Consider the following 23,452-nt stretch of genomic DNA (forward strand, 5'->3'; position numbering starts at 1 on the left):
ATAGGCCTGCCATTTATGTTGAGCTGGTCATGAGTAGAAAGAACCAATACATTATAAAGTAGTAACAAAGCATCACACCTGCAAGCTTTAAGTAAACTGTTTGTGTCATGAGTACCTTGCACAATTGCCTACATTACAAACGCTCATAATTTATGCTTAGAACAAATAATAAAGCATCATAGCCTACTAGAAGACTTACATTAACGTGCTACTGACGTATTTAACTGGATGGCTTTCTAATTCTATTCTATTCTAATGTCCTTTCCTTCAGGGGTGAGCTTCCTCAGGACCAGATTTTCGTGACACTCTCTCTGTCAGGAGTCGGCATGGAAACTAGGCTGCTGACGGAATAAACCTGGACTTTGGCTCTCGGGACCACTACCACCGGTCTTCTTTTATTGAACCAGACAAGATGGCACACCTACAACTCAACTGATCATCAAACCTCTGGATGGCTGGTCCCATCACAGACCATAGTAGCCTGGTCCAAGATCTGTTGGGCTGTCTTAACAACTCGTGACAATGACCATAGGAGTTGGCAAAACAGCACTTGACAGATCTGGGACGAGGCTAAGGTAATGTCTCATTCTAGGCCTTATAGACAGATTATAAACAGTCAGACTGAAAGCTGAAATTCTACTCTACTGTCATCTAGGGAGTTTTTCCTAGCCACCATGCTTCTACATCTGCATTGCTTGCTGTTTGGGGTTTTAGGCTGGGTTTCTGTGTAGCACTTTGTAAAAAGGGTTTTCTAAATAAATATGATTGATATGGATTTTTACAGGTCTCTGTGACTGAGTGAGGCAATCCATGGAATGTTTACTTCCAATCTGTTCGACCTCATTAGAGGTCATCTGCTTGTATGTAGCTGTGTATTTGGGGATGTCCCCATTGCAAGCAACTGTAACCATTTGGAACTTTGTTCACTAGCAACAATGTAACATTTGCAGAAATATCAAGTCGACATTTCATCTGAGAGGTCTGCACTCCACACTTGTGGGCATGTATGTAAAGTCTACTATAGTATCTTACACTGAAGAAATCACAGCAAAATACCAGATTCAGAGATTCTTGATATTCTGAAGTCTAGTTGAGTGTAACAATAGCCCACATCCCGCGGAACCTCAGCCTGCTAGGGCGGAATTGGGTGGAAACCACTATCGCTGATGTGTGTGGGAGGAGCTTGGTGCCTATGATGTGATAACAGGCTTCTGTTTCCAGCACCACTGCACCACTTCACGGTCTGCAAACGTATTAAAATTCATCGGATCAAATGATGTTTAGGGTCTCCGAAGGTATTTAAAATTATACATTTTTGAAAAATATAGTTTCTGATGGTGGCTGTGGGCACTTCGCTGCTACTTGTTTGGAATATACGCCTACCCGTCGCCGTTTACGGGTCGTTATGATTATGGAAACCTGCTTTTTGAGTCACGTAGTCCTAACCCGTCTTTCTCTGTTGGTTCTCTTGGTCGTTCTGAGACCCCTCAATGCGTGGATTTACACCTCCAGGAGCAACGATATGGATAGGGCACTGGTAACGGGGGTATACTTCTCTCCCCGGGTTACTAACTCTGAAGAAATAACTGCCATAACTGCCTTACCAAAATACTTGTTTACTACTCCGGCAACTTCTACGGACTTTAGGGAGGTATCATCACCATCATCTGGAACAGAACTCCACCACAGAGTCAGGCATTCCGATGAGAGTGAGACACGGGCGTTGAGTGAAGACAAATTAGGTAAGGTGCAGTATGGTACAGACATATGGAAGAGTGCACCCTTGGGCTTCGAAAACGGGACAAGAGTTCTACACACTGTCCCATCCCGTAATGTGGCAAGGGTCGCGCAGAGTGACAATATTTACACCTCAGTCATGATTTGATCATTGTATGTAGAAGCTATAACGGATGGTTTATTACATGTTTATATGATTCTTGATCAACATTCCTTGGGTCCACTTGGACTAATTTAAAATAACGGCATTTAGGCTGATAACCCCAGAACAAAATAAGAAAAAACATGGATACATTTAAAATATGGATACAATGATTGCGTAATTTGCTGACAGTCAGAAACCAACATTTAACTTACTAAATGACTAGGTTATATAAGGCCATATCTGTGGGCTATCAGAATTGTACTTGGAATTCCCCACCTGAACCTGGTGGTTTTTCCACACTGACACAAGCATGTTTTCCCCCTCCTGTTTGATGGTTTTGGTGGGTTATTTTCTTGTAATCTAGTGCAGGCATCCCCTCAAAGAAAATCAACTGGCCTTGTCCCCTGTCATTCATTTATATGCCTATGGACATTTGATGTAGCCTGATCTAAGCCATAATAAGGTCTTCTTATAATAGTATAATTCACCATAGTGATCATTTGAGTCATTATTCTAAAATATCATAGGCAGCTGATAGCCTAAAGTCGATTAGAATTATACACCTTGTATTGAACAACTTCCAAGGTATACGTTTCAAACCAATCAATGTATTTGTTGACTCATGTTTCAGGACTCTGCTAGAAATGTTGTCTACCTCCATACATTCTTATGAGGTATTGCCAGTGACTACATGTGGAGAAAGTGTTAACTCTTTCGGTGAATAATTGTTCATTAGTTATTATAGCTTCCTTGTAAGCGTACTACGGCCACTGCCAAGACGTCTGAACCTTTATGGCACAGGGGGCAGTGTGCTTGCCTATTAACTGCAGGGTTGCTGGCTCAAGTCCAGTTCTCGTTGTCCCTTCTCAATCACTACATCGGTGGCAACAGCTGGGATAACCACAATGTCTCTCAGGCCTTTACCGGAAGAATGCCTCAGTCTGCATTGGAGTTTGTGAGAGAGGTACATTTTCCGCTTTTCCAGAAGGTGAAGAGTGTCATCTCTCCATATAGAAGTGTAACAGAGTGCATTCTCTTCTGTGGCGAACAGGGCGCAAACCAGCAATCATCTGCACAACAGCATGCACTAAGCCTACAGAACTCAAAGCCAACCGATTTTAGCCAGCAGAGCAAGAGCCACTCCGTGAGTGACAGTTGGCTTTAGATCAGGGAAGGTGTGATGTCACAGATGTACTCCAGCCAACATACTATGGGCAACTATCACATCCACTTTATAAGTCACTCTCAAGAGGTCTGAGTCTGGACCTTTATGGCTTGCCCTGAAACCCTGGTCAAAAGTAGTGCACTATGTAGGGAATGGGACCAGGGAATAGGACCAGAGGCCGGTCAAAAGTTATGATGCATTTCCATACAGGATTTACCCCAGTGTTTTACCCAGAAGGCTCCGAATTTTCTGTTTCCATCTACGGGGGCCGGCACCTCTGTTTCACTGGGCCATGGCTCCGGCAGACCTGCTTTCACTTGGGGCCAAAGCCAGGCCACTGATACTTTTCAGCCAGCATTTACACAACACTGACTGACTGTTACCTTTAACACCTTCTCACAAAGCATTTGTTTTGATTATGCAGAGGTTGTTGATTCTGCATGCATCAGTTCAGCTGGGCCTCCACAAAACTCGGCTAGCCGAACCGAAAGAGTGTGCTCACATAGTCCCTTAAAAGATCTTCACTTGAAACATTTGAAAAAAGTGGCAATAATACTGTTTGTCACTTTTGGGACGTCATAGCCAGTATACACTTCCTCAAAATAGTCAGAATTAATCTAAGATAACTCAAGAAATCTGTCATGAATTTTTGCCGAGAAGATTTTAATCGCGCAATGTTTGGTGCAGTATTACGCAATGAAAAAAATGTGCATGAAAATGAGTCATATCTCATTGAATGACAACAAAGACTTTATTGAAGAATCCCTAATGTTGACCAATTACCTATGAAGGGACATAGACTTTGGCTCCGAACTTCGGCTTGCCTCCAGAAAAAAATGTGTCTGCACGAACAGCCGAAAAAACCCTCTCTGAAGTCCAAAACGAACAAAAATGTCACAAAATGTCATCATAATATATGCACAAACTTTTCCAAACCGTTTTCGGCTGGGAAGCATGTGGACGCCTTTACTGTCAGCCCTAGCTATGGAAACACAATTACACGAGAGTTTGTATTAACATTAAACACTGGCAACTCACTGGTGTGGCGGTAAGTCTCCATGGAAATTTGGTATATATGCACTATAAAGAGAATAGGATGCCATTTGGGATAGAAGCCATTTCATCATCATCATGAACTGGGAGCCACAGAAGTAAAAAAAATAAAAATAACTAAACACACAAAAGCTAACTTCTTGGTCCTGCCAGCACCAATAGTGCTCCATTCCAGTCTGCTTTTGATTACAGTGTACTGAATGCAGGGATAAGCCAGCCAGTTAGGCCAGTGGACTCCATCCAGAGAGCTTTAGTTTAGAGGAAAATGGCCTAATTCTCTAAGAGTGTGTCACAAATGAAACCATAATCCCTATATATTGCACTACTTTTGACCAGGGCCCATACAGTGCCTTCAGAAAGTATTCACACCCCTTGACCTTTTTCCACGTTAAGTTGTGTTACAGCCTGAATTTAAAATGGATTACATTGAGATTTTTGCGTTACTGGCCAAGTGTCACGACTTCCGCCGAAGTTGGTCCCTCTCCTTGTTCGGGCGGAGTTCGGCGGTCGATGTCACCGGTTTTCTCGTCACCACCGATCCATGTTTCATTTTCGATTTGTTTTGTCTTCATTATACACACCTGGTTTCCATTCCATAATCATTGTTCCCTATTTAACCCTATGGTTTTCCCCCTTGGTTTTGTGCGTGTTTGTTATTGTCAAGTTGGGTCATTTTGTGACCTGGATTATTTTGTCTCCTTTATGGAATATTGTTTTTGAGTAAAGTAACGGTTATTACTCATCTATGTGTCCTGCACCTGACTCCGCCTTACCCGCATCACCTAGACATTTGACACCTAGACACAATACCCCATAATGTCAAAGTGAAATTATGTTTTTAGAAATGTCTACAAGTTCATTAAAAATGAAAAGCTGAAATGTCTTGAGTCAATAAGTACTCAACCCCTTTGTTATGGCAATCTTAAATAATTTTAGGAGTAAAAACTTGCTTAACAAGTCACATAATAAGTTGCATGAACACACTGTGTGCAATAATAGTATTTAACATGATTTTTGAATTAATACCTCATCTCTGTACCCCACACCTACAATTATTTGTAAGGTCCCTCAGCCGAGCAGTGAATTTCAAATGGAAATTCAACCACAAAGACCAGGTAGGTTCCACAAAACTAAACTAATTGACAGAGTGAAAAGAAGGAAGCCTCTACAGAATAAAATATTCCAAAACATGCATCCTGTTTGCGACAAGGCACTAAAGTAATACCATAACATAAATGTTTCAAAGCAATTCACTTTTTGTCCTGAATACAAAGTGTTATGTTTGGGACAAGTCCAATACAACACATTACTGAGTACTACTCTCCATATTTTCAAGCATAGTGGTGGCTTTGTGATGTTATGGGTATGCTTGTAATCATTAGGGACTAGGGAGTTTTTCAGGATAAAAAATAAACTGAAAGGCAAAATTGTAGATTTCCACAAGACACTAGGAGATTAATGCACCTTTCAGCAGGACAATAACTAAAACAAGAAGACAGTGAATGTTCCTGAGTGGCCGAGTTATAGTTTTGACTTAAATCTGCTTGAAAATCTATGGCAAGACTTGAAAATGTTTTTCTAGCAATGATCAACAACCAATTTGACAGGGCTTGAAGAATTTTTAAAATAATATTCATTTAATTTATTTAACCTTTATTTTATGGGCAAATATTATACAATCCAGGTGTGCAAAGGTCTTAGAGATTTACCCAGAAAGACTCACAGCTGTTATTGCTGCCGAAGGTGATTCTAACATGTTTTGACTCAGGGGTGTGAATTGTTTATTTCTAAAAACGTGTTTTAATTTTGTCATTATTTGGTATTGTGTGTAGATGTGTGATTAAATATATTTAATGACTTTTGAATTCAGGCTGTATGTAACACAACAAAATGTGGAATAAGTCAAGGGCTATGAATACTTTCTGATGGCACTGTGCGTCTCTGGTCAAAAGTAGTGCACTATATAGGGAATACGGTGCCATTTGGGACGCATCCTAGGTCTCTCTCTCTGTGGAATGACTGTACCGTTGCTGTACTCTTCTTCCCGCTATCTGCATACTGTCTGACAGCCTGACTGTTTGACTGTGTCATTGCTATGTGTTACATTCAGGATGTTATCTAGCACAGACAGCGCTCTTCCTTGGCAGTGGCAGTAGGTTATTGTTCCAAAGCTCCCCAGCAGCAGTGTTGAGTTAGTGGAGAAGTGCCAGGCTGACAGACAGGCAGACAAACAGGCAGGCTGCCACAGAGTAGAGGGGTGGAGATTTCAGGCCCCAGACCATCTATAAACCCAGCTTTAGGCCTAGGTGGAGTTTGTAGGCCCTAGTAGTAGTGGTGATACGGACAGGAACACAGCACACCCGGGGTGTCTGTTTTGTTCTCATACCATGAAATAGCCTACATGTGTCATCTGCACATGTAGGCCAAGAACTACTGCCCTATCTTAGTAGTAGGAGGTCTATAACTACCATATCTTAGTAGTATGAGGTCTAGAACTGCCATATTTTAGTAATAGGAGGCCTAGAACTGCAATATTTTAGTAATAGGAGGCCTAGAACTGCCATATCTTAGTAGTAGGAGGTCTAGAACTACCATATTTTAGTAGTATGAGGCCTAGAACTACCATATTTTAGTAATAGGAGGCCTAGAACTGCTATATCTTAGTAGTAGGAGGCCTAGAACTGCCATATTTTAGTAATAGGAGGCCTAGAACTGCCATATCTTAGTAGTAGGAGGCCTAGAACCTCCACATCTTAGCAGTAGGAGGCTTAGAACTGCCATATCTTAGTAGTAGGAGGCCTAGAACTGCCATATTTTAGTAGTAGGAGGCCTAGAACCTCCATATCTTAGCAGTAGGAGGCTTAGAACTGCCATATCTTAGTAGTAGGAGGCCTAGAACTGCCATATTTTAGTAATAGGAGGCCTAGAACTGCCATATTTTAGTAATAGGAGGCCTAGAACTGACATATCTTAGTAGTAAGAGGCCTACAACTGCCATATTTTAGTAGTAGGAGGCTTAGAACTGACATATGTTAGTAGTAGGAGGCCTAGTCATGTATCTTTACAAACGGAAACTTAATTGGAAAAAAATAAAGCAATGAACATACCAATTAATTGTTAGATTTAAATGAGATTTGTATACTTTTTAGCCTTTAGTCCCCAAAACCTGTGTACTACGTAACAAATGTGTATAAATGTGACCGACCGGCTTGATTCGGTCTTGTGTTTTACATTGGATAAAAGTAGAGACAGAGCTAGAAAATGGCATATCATACACTACAGTTGAGGAACAATGGGAAAGTAATTCTGCTTTGAAAGTTGATAAACCTGTAACCTCACTTTTGAGAAAATGGCACTTGAATGTTTTTGTAAACCTACTGGAGAGCTCTTCTTTGTCTACACCCATTTTGCATCGTTTTTACCCTCTTAAGCCTTAGCCCCGCTCATCTCTTTAAGGATTCACATGTGAGGCCATGTAATAATCAACCAAAGATTTCAAGACTAAAGGCTGGTTTATACTACAGGTGTATTAATTAATTCAATCTGGAGTGCCAGAGTGCACCCTGGGTGTTCATAACCTCAGAGCGTTGTCACAGATCATACACGTAACGTTAGCTAGCGAGCCATACAGCTGATGTTAGCTAGCTACCTAACAGTATGCTTTAACTTGAAATTACAATTATTTTCTGACAAAATTAGAAATGTGTAATATCTGAAAATGTAGCTAGCTAAACTGTCTTACCTGTATACATGTATGGACGTTTCTCCCTCTCTGTCGCGGATGCCATGGTTGCCCTTAGTTTGAAGATGTTATCCGGAGACAGGTGTTTTATACAGCTTTCTGTGTTCTCTTTTCGACTCCCACTGCATATTTGCAATCAATGACCAGAATTTTCTCCATCTTCTTAGCTATCATACTCTAATTCCACCGGGCCTTCCACTGATTTCAAAACTCGGTCCTCCAGAAAGTGGAGAGCAACACTTTGATATCTTAAAAAAAAGCAGTGTTAGAAAGGATTATCTACAAATACTGACCAGCTCATGTTATAGACAGAAGCATGCTACATGGCAGACCATTCCGAACCCATCTGCCAGTATGTCCAGCCCATCCATTATCTCTGCCAATCATGGCAAGCGGGAAGGTTCCTTTCTTTTTCCATGGCTAAACCAACTAGGCTCATAATTTAACCATTTTATTCGTTTACAGATGGCATACAGGTTTGTTATTAAGGCACATGAAAGTTCACATGTTCCAGAAGGCATTTCTGCCAAAAAACACATTTTGATGAATAAATAATAGTTTACGTTCAAATGGCTCTCCTGTCAATTAGTGACTCTCGACATACGCCCAGTTTCCTGAAATGAGTCACATATGTGCACCCTGTCATTGCTCTCTCTCTCTCGCTCTACTGTGTGTGCGTCTTGCTAGCTGTCACTTAAATGGCGAAGGGCTGAAGCTCATTGGCTGAAACTCAAATTGCTAGAGGGCTGTCCAAATAGGGGTAAATGTAGGCAAGATGGCATCTTCCAAAAAACGGTCACTTTCAAACTAGGGATTTCGTGGCTAATTGAGGTAAAACAGTAATTCTGCTTATAGATTATGCATGTATGAACTACACATTGACACATCCATCACAAAGCGGGAGGTTTAAAAAATACTAGCGGAGCATGTCTTTAACTGACTGTTTTCAAAAAGCCCCAAAAAACTGTGAGCCAGAGAGCAAACTCTTCTTCAATATGAACCCAAACAACGTCTGCAGTTTGACAGTATTATAACATCTATGGCTTCTGCTATGTCAGCTTAAGGAAGGAAATGGCAAAGTCCCAAAGGCCAGAGTCACCTCCATATTTAGGGCCCAGGCTTTTGTTAGGGTAGACAGGCCTGGCTGCCAATTGTTCTCCACCCAAAATCAGAACAGCTGCAGGCAGCAACTCCTGACATCTTCCCTTTTAGAGTTTGAAGCAAGATAAAAACCTCTCCGGGGCCATCTGGTGGTCCAGACATTTAGGGTTTTGTTTTGGGTGTCTTTCTTCCCAACTTTTTATGTAGGCCTATGTTTCACATAGCTTTCCTTGAATACAGAAAACACATACCTGTCATCCTTTTTGAATTGTATTTATATATTTATTCTTCAGCCACTGAACAAAACATACGTCTCTCCTCGGGCTCAACCAGTTGGACATCAGAAGGGAACCTTGGTTTGTCGACGGAGCAGAGGAGCTCTACCATTGTAGTGTCTACAGAGGCTACCACACAGTGGGAGGACAAGACCAGACTAACACCAGACCACCTACCAGAGGCCTACTCTGGGCTCCCAGCACAGCTCAGGGCTTTGACTGAAACAAAACGCTCAGTAGAACTTAGGTCTGTGTCTGTTACGGAAGCCAGACCACCTCAGGACAGCCCTGATGCTGACAGCAGTCTCAGAGGGGACCAGTCCACAAACCGAGGTACTGTGGATCTCAGAGAAGACCAATCCACAACCCAAGGCACCGTGGGTCTCAGCGAGAACCAGTCCACAAACCAAGGCATTGAGGGCCTCAGAGAGGACCAGTCCACAAACCGGGGTACTGTGGGTCTCAGAGAGGACCAGTCCACAAACCGGGGCACCTTGAGTCTCAGCGAGGACCAGTCCAATATCCGAGGCACCATGGGTCTCAGTGAGGACCAGTCCACAAACCGAGGCACTGAGGGCCTCAGAGAGGACCAGTCCAATATCCGAGGCACCATGGGTCTCAGTGAGGACCAGTCCACAAACCAAGGCACTCAGGGCCTCAGAGAGAACCAGTCCACAAACCGAGGTACTGTGGGTCTCAGAGAGGACCAGTCCACAAACCGAGGCACCGTGGGTCTCAGAGAGGACCAGTCCACAAACCAAGGCACTGAGGGCCTCAGAGAGGACCAGTCCACAAACCGAGGTACTGTGGGTCTCAGAGAGGACCAGTCCACAAACCGAGGCACCGTGGGTCTCAGCGAGGACCAGCCCACAACCCGAGGCACCATGGGACTCAGAGAGGACCAGTCCACAAACCGAGGTACTGTGGATCTCAGAGAGGACCAATCCACAACCCAAAGCACCATGGGTCTCAGCGAGGACCAGTCCACAAACCAAGGCACTGTGGGCCTCAGAGAGGACCAGTCCACAATCCGTGGCACCATGGGTCTCAGAGAGGACCACTCCACAAACCAAGGCACCGTGGGTCTCGGCCAAGGACAGTCAACAGATACTCTCAGGCAGGAACAGTGGACCGACCTAGGAACCATGGCTCTCCCTATCCCTGTCCACACCGACCGCACCTACATCTCCTCCACTATGAGTCGAGCGGGAGAGAGGACCTTACTGTCTGTGAGCTCCAACAGCACCTCCATGTACCCTAAGGACTCCACCTTGGGCCTCCCGACCAGCCGCTCCACTGGACCTGACCATGGGCATGACGCTACGTCTGGGTCTGACTCTCACCCCCACTCCAACACCAACTCTTCACAAGGTAAACAACCTTCTGAAATTCCCTCTTTGTGTATATGTATATACAGTATGTATATGTCTACCGGGGAGAATGGGATATGCAAAATACTAATTTCCATTTCTCATGTTGTAAATGGACAAAAAGTAATCTTCTTCTCCCTCTTCCTCTTCTTCTACTTATTCTAAACAGAGAGGCCTGGTGGTTTGTCCTCCAGAGGGACCAACCCGCTGACTGAACCCCCCAATGTGACCCAACAGCAGGACCTCACCTCTCTGATTTCGGAGGGAACCCCCTACTCCACCCCCCCTCTCAGCGTGGCTGATAACCACAGCAGACAGGACACAGACACAACAGACTCCAGTCAGCCCTCCAGCGGCAGGACGTCCCAGACAGAAGATGGGGTCCCTGATTCTTCACAGCCCCCCTTCCTGTTTTCAGAAGGACCCAGCCATCCCAGCACCAACACCTCTCAGGAAGGAGATAGAGATACTCCCTCCATCATGGTCACCGGGTCTGGCACTTCCACAGAGTCCTCCACAGGTGCCCTCAGCACCCAGGGGAGCCAGGGTGAGACAGAAGGAGTCACATCACTCCACACAGAGGACACACCTACCATCGTAGGTCTGGCTCTAACTACTGCTCACCCGACGCTACGAGAAAGTGCCACCGCTCTGGACGACTCCCTGTCCCGGTTCATCTCAAGCCAGCCTCCCTTTGTCCCCAAGACAGAGCAGCCATCGCCGGCGGTGACCACAGAGGTCCTGATGTCCACCACATCTGTTACCGTTATGATGACGTCACAGGTCACTGAGGAGGAGACCTACAGATTTACTACGGCAACCAGCACCACACTGACACCCCCTCTGGTTACGACAAGGATGGTTCAGCTTAGCACCACCTCCGTCGAAGCCCAGACTCAACCCACCACCATCCCTACCACCATTACCACTGAGACCACTCTGGGTCTCCAGACCTCGGCTTCAACCCCCCAGCGCCCAGCTACACTTCAGACCCAGACCCAGGAGCCCTCAACAGGGGTGAGCTTCACCGACGTCACCAGCTTCACCGATGTAACCACCTTGCACCTGGAGACCAGCACGGCCACACCGGGGAACACCACGCCCCACAGCGGCCAGGACATCACCACCACTACTACAGCCTCCTCTTCCTACAGCCACAGCACCACCACCAGGAGCACAGTGGAACTGCACACTACAGGGAAACACACTGACAGGGGGACCACTGAGGTAGAAGTGACCACAGCTCCAATGGACATCAGATCTACACCTCAGACACCAGGTTTGTCAACAGTATATCTTTTAAAACTTTTATTCTGCTAAAGTTAGTTTTTCCCTGAATTTAGCTGGAAACGTGGAATTAAGATGTGTGTATTCCCAAATCCTAATGTCTGTTGTTTGGAACAATGAAGAAAATCTATGAACTGCATTGATATGAGATGCAGTACATCAGTCTGAATCCATCTCTCTTCTTTAGGTAGTGCCTGTGAGCCCAACCCCTGTCTGAACGGAGGTGGGTGTAGAGAGACCTATGGAGGGAGGGAATTCACCTGTTACTGTCTGTCAGCATGGACAGGACCTATCTGCAATGAGGGTGAGTTCAACCTATCATTCCCAGCCGAGTTCACCTGTCCAGTGTTTGTGTTCTTTTGCCCATCTTAATCTTTTCTTTTTATTGGCCAGTCTGAGAATGACTTTTTCTTTGCAACTCTGCCTAGAAGGCCAGCATCCTGGAGTCGCCTCTTCCCTGTTGACGTTGAGACTGGTGTTTTGCGGGTACTATTTCACGAAGCTGCCAGTTGAGGACTTGTGAGGCGTCTGTTTCTCAAAATAGACACTCTAATGTACTTGTCCTCTTGCTCAGTTGTGCACCGGGGCCTCTCACTCCTCTTTCTATGGCAGCAGCACAACATGGTAGCAGCACAAAATATGGTACAAACATTATTGGGCACAGACAACAGCACAAAGGGCAAGAAGGTAGAGACAACAATACATCACGCAAAGCAACCACAACTGTCAGTAAGAGTGTCCATGATTGAGTCTAGGTGACCCTAGCAACCTGGCATAGTAACAGAGGTGTGAACAACCTGTATACAACCCATAGGGAAATGGATGCCTAATGCAGCAGCTATAGAGCCCCAAGTCTCTTGGCCCAGGACCAGAGAGAGTTTTAGTGAGGGTTTAATGATTCACGTTTTGTGCAGTTTTATGTAACTGATCTCTGTCATCTGTCCTCTGTCAGCTGTCCTCTGTCCTTGTCCTCTGTCTATGTATCTGTGTTGCTTTGTTTGTCCAGATGTGAAAATGTCTTTATATTGCTGATTGTATTCACTATAGTCATCTTGTCCTCTATGTTCACACTGCCCTCTCTGTCCTCTGTCTCTGCTGTGTCCAGATGTGGATGAGTGTGAGATTGGCCCCGGCCCCTCGGGCCCATGTCCCAGTGACTCTACGTGTGTTAACACCAGGGGCTCCTTCAGCTGCGAGTGTCCCCTGGGCCTTGACATTGAGAACGGACGAGACTGCACGCGAGGTACGGCTTAACAAACAGTACACACAGCCTTTGTTTACAGTCTCATATGACGATAAAAATATAAACAATATTTAGCTCTTTATTTTTGGGGTGATGTTAAAGTAAGCCAGTTGCACTACATACAACTAAACATACATGCTTTATTTACAAGTCTCATATCACATGACAATATAAACAATACGTAGGGCCTTGTTTAGGTTATATTAGATCAAATCAAATTTGATTGGTCACATACACATATTTAGCAGATGCAATTGTGGGTGTAGCGAAATGCGTGTGTTCCTAGCTCCAACAGTGCAGTAGTATCTAACAATTCATAACAATACACACACGTCTAAAAGAATGGAATGAAGAAATATATGAATATTAGGTCGAGCAACGTCGGAGTGGCAATGACTAAAATACAGTAGAATAGAATACAGTATATACATACAGTATGAGATGAATAAAGCAGTATTTAAACATTATTATGTTATTATTATTAAAGTGACTATTGTTCCATTATTAAAGTGGCCAGTGATTCCAAGTCTATGTATATGGGGCAGCAGCCTCTTAAGGTGCAGGGTTGAGTAACCGGGTGGAAGCCAGCTAGTGATGGCTATTGAACAGTCTGATGGCCTTGAGATAGAAGCTGTTTTTCAGTCTGTCGGTCCCAGCTTTGATCCTTCTGGATGATAGCGAGGTGAACAGGCCGTGGCTTGTGTGGTTGATCAGGTTATGTTATAGGTTATGTCAGCCATCATCAACTAGATTGTAGATTTTTTTTCATAACAAGATGATTGGGGGGTGGAACATAATTACAAATCATTTGTAGACTGCAAATTGACTACTATTAGCCCAAACAGATATAATATTTTACTCAAACATGATTTCCATCCTTGCTTACATTTGTATACGATCACGTTTCTCTCTATTATGCGTCAGAATATTTTGGAACAAATAATTAAACCACCCACGGGGCAAATTCGATGCAGGGGTTGCCAGTTGGGGGACCCTGGGTTATGTTATTAGGTAATGATAAGATAAGACACTACTAATCTTTTGATGTATTCATTCTCAATAAAGGGTTAGCTATATTTCATTAGTTGAAAGAAATGACTGTAAACTTTAGAGACAGTCCTGAACCTTAGTTAACCACAGTGTCTGTTTACCTCTACAGCAAAAACTTTCTTGGGGACGTTCAGTGTCAACAACTCTCACTATGACCCACTGCTCTCCAGGAGCGCCACACTGCATGAGATCCAGAGAGAGATCAACCAGCTGGTAAGGACAGGGACAGGCTGGGAGTTGCAGAAGGAGGGAATATTCCCTGTATACCTTTCTGAATATTCCCTGTATACATCCCTCAATATTCCCTGTATACCTTCCTGAATATTCCCTGTATACATCCCATAATATTCCCTGTATTCATCCCTGAATATTCCCTGTATACCTACCTGAATATTCCCTGCATACATCCCTGAATATTCCCTGTATACATCACAGAATATTCCCTGTTTACATCCCAGAATATTCCCTGTATACATCCCAGAATATTCCCTGTATACATCCCTGAATATTCCCTGTTTACCTTCCTGAATATTCCCTGTATACATCCCTGAATATTCCCTGTATACATCCCAGAATATTCCCTGTTTACATCCCCGAATATTCCCTGTATACATCCCCGAATATTCCCTGTATACATCCCAAAATATTCCCTGTATACATCCCTGAATATTCCCTGTAACTAGTAATTTTGGAATCTCTCAAGAATGTTGGTATGTTTGCTAGATTACCGGGAGTTTTGCAACCCTAGTGTGGAAAGAGGAATGACTATCACTGACATTGTGTATTGTGTATTTGTTGTAATGGTGCAGCAAGCCTGTTCAATCAATTTGATAGATGTATTAGGAATGTAAGGAAGACATAGATAATGTATTATAAATAATTAAATGTGATCATGCCCAACTAATAATATTTAGCCCTCACGCTTTTTTTTTTTTACAGCTCAATGCCTCATTATCAATTCTGCATGGTTACCGGCGCTCTACTTTGAGTAAAAAGTGAGTTTCTTCTTCCCCCATAAGATTGTCTTTGCACAACATGCATGACAACATTGCATGACAACATTGCATGTAAAGTGTAATAAAAAATCAAGCAATACCAATACACTCTTGATACATTTAAAAGGACTTTATTGTAATGTATGTTCAATAAAACAACAACTTTACAACTCTTGACGCTTTTGGGGATTTAAATGGACTAAATCAAGTTTGCTGTCATGTGTGTGTGTTCCAGAGGGGAAGACGGAGTTCATATCTCTGCTGTCAACATGTTCTCCCTCTCTGCTGACGTGACCAGCTCTGAGGTCTATGACAGCATACAGATGTCTCTGAACAATTGTAACAGCACTGCTGGACACTGCAGAGTGGTGGTCACTCACCAGCTCTCCTATCAAGGTACAGCACTCTCTACATCCCTCTGTCATGTGCTCTCATTTATTTTTTATCTAGTCAACTCAGGGATTTGAACCAGTGACCTTTCGGTTAATTACCCAGCACTCTTAACCACTAGGCTACCTGCCGCCCCGCTTGTCTTCCTCCATTCATCATCCTCAGTCCTCCTCCCTCGTCTTCATGACCAATCCTCTCCTCTTTACTCTAACCCTAACTCTTACCCTGAATGACTATAACGGCGTCAGCATACAGATGTCTCTGAACAACTGTAACAGCACTGCTGGACACAGCAGAGTGGTGGTCACTCACCAGTGCTCCTATCACGGTAACAGCACTCTCTTACCTCCATCTTCCTCTCTCAACTTCCTCCATCCACCGTCTTCCCTTCTTTCACCCTCAGCTTCATGACCCATCCTCATCTCTTTCCCCTAATCACAGTCTTAAAGGATTAGTTCATCCTAATTTCAAAATTACATATTTGTTTTGTTACCTTGTAAGCAGCCTGTGGGGACAAAGGCAGAATTCAATCCATGCATTGGGTTTGTGTACGCCGTCACTGACACCATCTGCTAACTTTAGCATTTTCTAGCCCAAAAAACGATGAACGTCAATGTATGACATTAGCATGTTTTACATTTAATACCTGACCCTGCTACAGCCATCCTAATCTACCCCTCTCCCATCCTAATCTACCCCTCTCTGCCCCTCAGTTGAGAGTCTGTGTCTGGCCCAGAATACCCAGTGTCACCTAGAGCGTTCCTTCTGTGTCGACTCCAATGGGACAGCCTACTGCCATTGTCAACCAGGGTACTTCAAACTCAACCCTGAGGACCAGTCCTGCCTAGGTGAGGCCTGAAACGAGGATAAGGTGGAGGGTAGTCTTCTGTCTTGCCTAGGTGAGGCCTGAAATGAGGATAAGGTGTAGGGTAGTCCTACATCTTGCCTAGGTGAGGCCTGAAACGAGGATAAGGTGGAGGGTAGTCTTCCATCTTGCCTAGGTGAGGCCTGAAACGAGGATACGGTGGAGGGTAGTCTTCCGTCTTGCCTAGGTGAGGCCTGAAACAAGGATAAGGTGGAGGGTAGTCCTACATCTTGCCTAGGTGAGGCCTGAAACGAGGATAAGGTGGAGGGTAGTCCTACAGTTTGCCTAGGTGAGGCCTGAAACGAGGATAAGATGGAGTGTAGTCTTCCATCTTGCCTAGGTGAGGCCTGAAACAAGGATAAGGTGGAGGGTAGTCCTACATCTTGCCTAGGTGAGGCCTGAAACAAGGATAAGGTGGAGGGTAAGTCCTACATCTTGCCTAGGTGAGGCCTGAAACGAGGATAAGGTGGAGGGTAGTCTTCTGTCTTGCCTAGGTGAGGCCTGAAATGAGGATAAGGTGGAGGGTAGTCTTCCATCTTGCCTAGGTGAGGCCTGAAACGAGGATAAGGTGGAGGGTAGTATTCCATCTTGCTTAGGTGAGGCCTGAAACGAGGATAAGGTGGAGGGTAGTCCTACATCTTGCCTAGGAGAGGCCTGAAACGAGGATAAGGTGGAGGGTAGTCCTACATCTTGCCTAGGTGAGGCCTGAAACGAGGATAAGGTGGAGGGTAGTCTTCCATCTTGTCTAGGTGAGGCCTGAAACGAGGATAAGGTGGAGGGTAGTCCTACATCTTGCCTAGGTGAGGCCTGAAACGAGGATAAGGTGGAGGGTAGTCCTACATCTTGCCTAGGTGAGGCCTGAAACGAGGATAAGGTGGAGGGTAGTCTTCCATCTTGTCTAGGTGAGGCCTGAAACGAGGATAAGTTGGAGGGTAGTCCTACATCTTGCCTAGGTGAGGCCTGAAACGAGGATAAGGTGGAGGGTAGTCTTCCATCTTGTCTAGGTGAGGCCTGAAACGAGGATAAGGTGGAGGGTAGTCCTACATCTTGCCTAGGTGAGGCCTGAAACGAGGATAAGGTGGAGGGTAGTCTTCCGTCTTGCCTAGGTGAGGCCTGAAACGAGGATAAGGTGGAGGGTAGTCCTACATCTTGCCTAGGTGAGGCCTGAAACAAGGATAACGTGGAGGGTAAGTCCTACATCTTGCCTAGGTGAGGCCTGAAACGAGGATAAGGTGGAGGGTAGTCCTACATCTTGTCTAGGTGAGGCCTGGAAGGGTGGAGCAAGCAGACGTTAAAGCATACCATAGCAAAACGTTTTGCAATGCAAAACAAAAAACACGTATTCCCTGGCGGGGTTTCAGTGCGTTTTCTTCGTTTTGGTGCCTTGTGAATATGACCCAGCCTCAGTCAAACATATCTTATGTCAAATTTACTTTATTTATTTTCATTTTAGCAGGCAGCTTTTTGAAAAGAAAATGTATTATAAAACAAAAATGTTGTTGCTTTGAAATTATTGTAAAATGACATCTTACAGAATGCGGTGATGGTCTGAAACGGGTCAATGGAACCTGTGTCAGGTAAGCAGTGACAACTCTAATCATCTAATCCACTGGACCATTCCATTAATACATGTTATTCATGATTTTTTGGTCTTATATTTGGTTGTTTATATCTTTCAGGTGCACATTTGGATTTGGAGGATTCAACTGTGGAAATTGTAAGTCTGAGACTTTAATGACTTAAATGATCATTTAAAAAGTGTGAGAAAAATATATAATGGAGAATCAAGACAACATTTGAGTCACTTAACTCCTTAGTTGTTGTCATGGTTATTCTTTCTGCACTCACAGTCACAGCGTAGACCTCCAGTTTAATCATAACATTTTGTCTTCTAGTCTACAAGCTGATAGCTGTGGTGGTATCGCCAGTAGGGGGTGCCCTACTCCTTGTTCTCATCATCGCTCTCATTGTCACCTGCTGCAAGTAAGATTCCATGACACTATTGCTGTAGTTATAACCATTTAATAACACAGTAGTAAGAGGACAACCACTAATTCCTTATTCTCAGTCCATGTTGTGCCATATTGGAAACATTTAATTGACCACACATTTTGTAATAACTGTTATAAGTGTTTATAAAATAATTGAGTGAACTTATAATATTTTGTGTATCCCTTTACAGGAAAGACAAGAATGACATCAACAAGATCATTTTCAAAAGTGGCGATTTTCAAATGTCGCCGTACGCAGAGTTCCCAAAGAGTAACCGTGTTTCTATGGAGTGGGGGAGAGAGGCCATCGAGATGCAGGAGAACGGTAGCACCAAGAACCTGCTACAAATGACAGACATCTACTACTCTGTATGTATAGACACTACTACTCTGTACATATAGAATCTACTACTCTGTACGTATAAAAGCTACTACTCTGTACATATAGAAACTATACTCTGTACATATAGAAACTACTACACTGTACATATAGAATCTACTACTCTGTACGTATAGAAACTACTACTCTGTACATATAGAAACTATACTCTGTACATATAGAAACTACTACACTGTACATATAGAATCTACTACTCTGTACGTATAGAAACTACTACTCTGTACATATAGAAACTACTACACTGTACATATAGAATCTACTACTCTGTACGTATAGAAACTACTACTCTGTACATATAGAAACTATACTCTGTACATATAGAAACTACTACACTGTACATATAGAATCTACTACTCTGTACGTATAAAAGCTACTACTCTGTACATATAGAAACTACTACACTGTACATATAGAAACTACTACTCTGTACATATAGAAACTACTACACTGTACATATAGAATCTACTACTCTGTACGTATAAAAGCTACTACTCTGTACATATAGAAACTACTACTCTGTACATATAGAAACTACTACTCTGTACATATAGAAACTACTACACTGTACATATAGAATCTACTACTCTGTACGTATAAAAGCTACTACTCTGTACATATAGAAACTATACTCTGTACATATAGAAACTACTACACTGTACATATAGAATCTACTACTCTGTACGTATAGAAACTACTACTCTGTACATATAGAAACTACTACACTGTACATATAGAATCTACTACTCTGTACGTATAGAAACTACTACTCTGTACATATAGAAACTACTACACTGTACATATAGAAACTACTACACTGTACATATAGAAACTACTACTCAGTACATACAGTATACGTCTATGTACTCTATGTATAAACATCTATTCTCTATAAGCACAGACATCTAGCGGTACATAAAGAAACAAAACACAATGTTAACACATAAACATAGCATTTCTCTAGAAGACAATAGACAAACCAATTAGACAGAAGGGCCACTATGTTTGTTATTTTTGGTCCACCATAGCAGGTAAGGATTAGCCTACACCGCTCTCTTTCTCCCCCCCCCCCTCCCCGTTGATACTGACCACCCCATATTTGTGTTGCAGCCTGCGTTACGTAACTCTGACCTAGAGCGTAACGGCCTCTACCCGTTCTCTGGCCTGCCAGGCTCCCGTCACTCCTGTATCTATCCCGCCCAATGGAACCCTTCGTTCATTAACGACGACTCACGACGTCGGGACTACTTCTGACGCCCGGCTACCCCGCCTCTGGCCCTGCCTAGCCAGCCAACTCCGCCTCTGGCCCTGCCTAGCCAGCCAACCCCACCTCTGGCCCTGCCTAGCCAGCCAACTCCGCCTCTGGCCCTGCCTAGCCAGTCAACCCCACCTCTGGCCCTGCCTAGCCAGCCAACTCCGCCTCTGGCCTTGCCTAGCCAGCCAACCCCACCTCTGGCCCTGCCTAGCCAGCCAACCCCGCCTCTGGCCCTGCCTAGCCAGCCAACCCCACCTCTGGCCCTGCCTAGCCAGCCAACTCCGCCTCTGGCCTTGCCTAGCCAGCCAACCCCACCTCTGGCCCTGCCTAGCCAGCCAACTGTACCTCTGGTCCTGCCTCACCAGCCAACTTTGCATCTGGCCCTGCCTCGCCAGCCAACTTTGCCTCTGGCCCTGCCTCGCCAGCCAACTCCGCCTCTGGCCCTGCCTAGCCAGCCAACTCCGCCTCTTGCCCTGCCTCACCAGCCAACTCCGCCTCTTGCCCTGCCTAGCCAGCCAACTCCACCTCTGGCGCTGCCTCACCAGCCAACTCCACCATTGCCATAAGCCTAATTTACACACCTTCTACTTCACTTCAACGTCCACACAAGGTCCGCATTTGCGCACCTCCTTGGCAAAGTGTCCGAACGGACAGGAGTGGACATTCGATTTTGCATAACTTTGTTTGAGTGGACCAAGTGGACAGCTCAGAAGTGGAAGGTGTAAATTAGGCTTTAGCCTGGTCCCAGATTTGTTTGTGCTCTTGCATACTCCATTGCTGTCCTTGTCAAGCCAAACATGGCAATGAGTGATAAGGAGTTGGCAGGGTAGCATAAACACACTGGCACGCAGGCTACCACTGCCTGGTCTCCAGTCAACCACATCCATGATTAAGTGCACCAAAAACACTTCACACTGATTTGATCAGTGCAAATTTGATCATATGATTTGATCGTATGTCAAAAGCAATAATAAAAGCAATCCATAAATGATAAAAGTTACGTTGTATACCATGTATTCATAATGTGTGGATGCATGTCTGTTTGTTCTGCAAAGTGTGTGTGTGTCTGTGTGTATGTGTGTGTGTCTGTCTGTGTGTGTGTGTGTGTGTGTGTGTGTGTGTGTGTGTGTGTGTGTGTGTGTGTGTGTGTGTGTGTGTGTGTGTGTGTGTGTGTACTGAAAAAGCAGGTTGAAAAGAGAATGCTGCAAAAACTTGTTTTGTGTGTGTCAAGTATTGTTACATTGTGTAAAGATATTTAACGGCATGACAGATGGAAAATCAATGTACTGTATTTGTCAGAAGAAGAATCGATGCACCAAAGTGGTTTCCTATGACACATTGAATGATGGTCAAGCTGCTGTCTGTCGATCGGAACAGTACAACAGTTTTTGTAATTTATTGAATGTATTTCAACAGTTAAAAATGTATGAAGACATTTTCAACATGTTGCATTGTCAGAGGGACTCATACCCCACCCTGTTCTGTAGGGACAAACATCTGAAGTTTGGAACACAAAAGGCTGTGTGTGCGTGTGCGTGTGTGTGAGTGGACGCGTGTGTGGATGTGTGGATGTGTTTAACTATACTTGTGGGAACCCACATTTGACTAACTGGGGATATTTTGTTGGTCCCAACAAGGTCAAATGCTATTTCAAGGGGGTTTAGGGTTAAGGTTAGAATTAGTGTTAGGGTTAGAATTAGGTTTAGGGTTAGGATTAGGAGCTAAGGTTTAAGGTTTGATTTTCAGATTAGGGTTAAGATTAGGGTACGGGTTAGGGAGAATAGGATTTTGAATGGGACTGAATTGTGTGTCCTCACATGGTTCGTTGTACAAGACTGTGTGTATGTGTGTGAATCTTGGATTAATTCAGTTCAATAAACATGCTAAGTGTCAGCTCTCATTTATGGTTTGCATAGAGATGTACTATATTTGTAGATAGAGTACCCTTTTATATCTTTGTTGTTTTCCTTCGAATATGAATGGTCTATTACCTCTGGCGTTTTAGTCAGACATGCATATTTAATAAATAAAATAACATTCTGTACAATTGCCTCTCTGTTGACTCTTTAAATGTGATCATTGGGGGAAGTTATGTTTGCATGATCACACTCAAGCTCAGGGCCCATATTTGTAAAGCATCTGAGAGTAGGAGGGCTGATCTAGGATCAGTTCTGCCTTTTAGATTATAATGAATATATATATATATATATATACAGACTTCATGTGTTGTTCATCTCATAGTGTGATATGGGCTATGTCCCAATTTGATTTGATTTGGTATAAGAAATATGGTGTAAAAATTCCCACTAGCCCATGCCTCTACCAATCCACTACACAGTCAGATGAGGGTCATCACAGGGAATCCCGCAGGGATTTCTCGACTTCCTTTGTGCTCTGTGGAACTTCATTGATTTCTTGAGCCACCAATTATCCTCTGTAGCCTTGGCTATTATTATAGCCTGTCCATAATTATTGGCACTCTTGATAAAAATGGGCAAAAAAGACTGTATAAAATGTGTAATGCAAATACTGAGCTATATTGTTTGCTCAACAAAATTGGGAAATTATAGTATTTTATGCTAATACAATTGTTCAGAGAAAAATATTTTATTTATGAAGTAATAAAACAAATCTAAAAAAAGATAAGAGGTCAAACCTCTAGCACCCTCCCCTTGCAAGGATAAGGACACAGCCTTTTCTCAAATGTTGTATGAGATTGGGAGGGTTCTTAGACCATTCCTCCATGCAGAATCTTTCCAGATCCTTGATATCCTTCATCTGTGTTTATGGACGGCCCTCTTCAATTCACACCACAATGGGGTTCAAGTCAGGAGACTGAGATGACCAGTGCAAAATGTTGATTATGTGGTCAATTAACCATTTCTTTGTGGATTTTGATTCGTGCTAGGTATTATTGTCTTGCTGGAAGACACTCTTTGGACCAAGCCTCCTGACAAAGGAAACCATGTTTTTACTAAAATGTCCTGGCACTTGGTTAAGTTCATGATGCTGTTGTCCTTAACAAAGGCCCCAGGACCAGTGCAAGTAAAATAGCCCCATAACATCAAAGATCCACGACCATATTTTCCCGTAGGCATGAAGTACTTTTCTGCATATGCTTCCGTTTTTCGACACCAAACCGATCACTGGTGTGCATGGCCAAAGAGCTGTATTTTCATGTAATTTGAGCATAGCACTGTTTTCAATCCAAGTGCCAATGCCTGATATGGCAGGTCACATGAAAATAGAGCTATTTCATACAGTACCTACGGAAAGTTGTTTTTCTCAACAACGGCTCTAGAAATAACAATAACTGAAACAACCAGAAATAACAGCACTAACAGCACTTACACCCATAGCCACGGGATGTAGGGGTGTTGAGGGTGCTACA

General features: G+C 43.7%; 1 protein-coding gene across 3 annotated transcripts; it reads left to right on the forward strand.

The window, feature by feature from the left end:
- The first annotated feature begins 1,149 nt into the window (after positions 1-1,149).
- Positions 1,150-22,105, forward strand: LOC110501782 (uncharacterized). 3 transcript variants are annotated; one of them, XM_090216003.1, is made up of 14 exons: positions 1,150-1,742; positions 9,237-10,589; positions 10,758-11,867; positions 12,063-12,179; positions 12,981-13,118; positions 14,278-14,381; positions 15,108-15,163; positions 15,399-15,559; positions 16,267-16,401; positions 17,953-17,995; positions 18,098-18,135; positions 18,314-18,401; positions 18,601-18,824; positions 19,917-22,105. In XM_090216003.1, the coding sequence occupies exons 1-13, from the start codon at positions 1,406-1,408 to the stop codon at positions 18,809-18,811; spliced, it is 3,891 nt and encodes a 1,296-aa protein (XP_090072129.1). In that variant the 5' UTR covers positions 1,150-1,405; the 3' UTR covers positions 18,812-18,824; positions 19,917-22,105. The 3 variants fall into 3 exon arrangements, with proteins under 3 accessions (XP_090072129.1, XP_036815029.1, XP_036815030.1); XM_036959134.2 differs by having other exon boundaries at positions 18,601-18,778; XM_036959135.2 differs by having other exon boundaries at positions 1,178-1,295; positions 18,601-18,778.
- Positions 22,106-23,452: the final 1,347 nt, after the last annotated feature.

This window comes from Oncorhynchus mykiss, chromosome 22 (genome assembly GCF_057628025.1).
Source record: "Oncorhynchus mykiss isolate SJ-2025 chromosome 22, ASM5762802v1, whole genome shotgun sequence".
Classification (NCBI taxonomy): Eukaryota; Metazoa; Chordata; class Actinopteri; order Salmoniformes; family Salmonidae; genus Oncorhynchus; species Oncorhynchus mykiss.

Excerpts from the sequence above, each read along its gene's own strand:
- LOC110501782 (XM_036959134.2), top strand. The coding sequence starts at position 1,406 with ATGATTATGGAAACCTGCTTTTTGAGTCACGTAGTCCTAACCCGTCTT. Across the intron at positions 11,868-12,062 it reads ATCTACACCTCAGACACCAG|GTAGTGCCTGTGAGCCCAAC; the intron begins GTTTGTCAACAG and ends TCTCTTCTTTAG. Across the intron at positions 18,136-18,313 it reads AGGATTCAACTGTGGAAATT|TCTACAAGCTGATAGCTGTG; the intron begins GTAAGTCTGAGA and ends TTTGTCTTCTAG.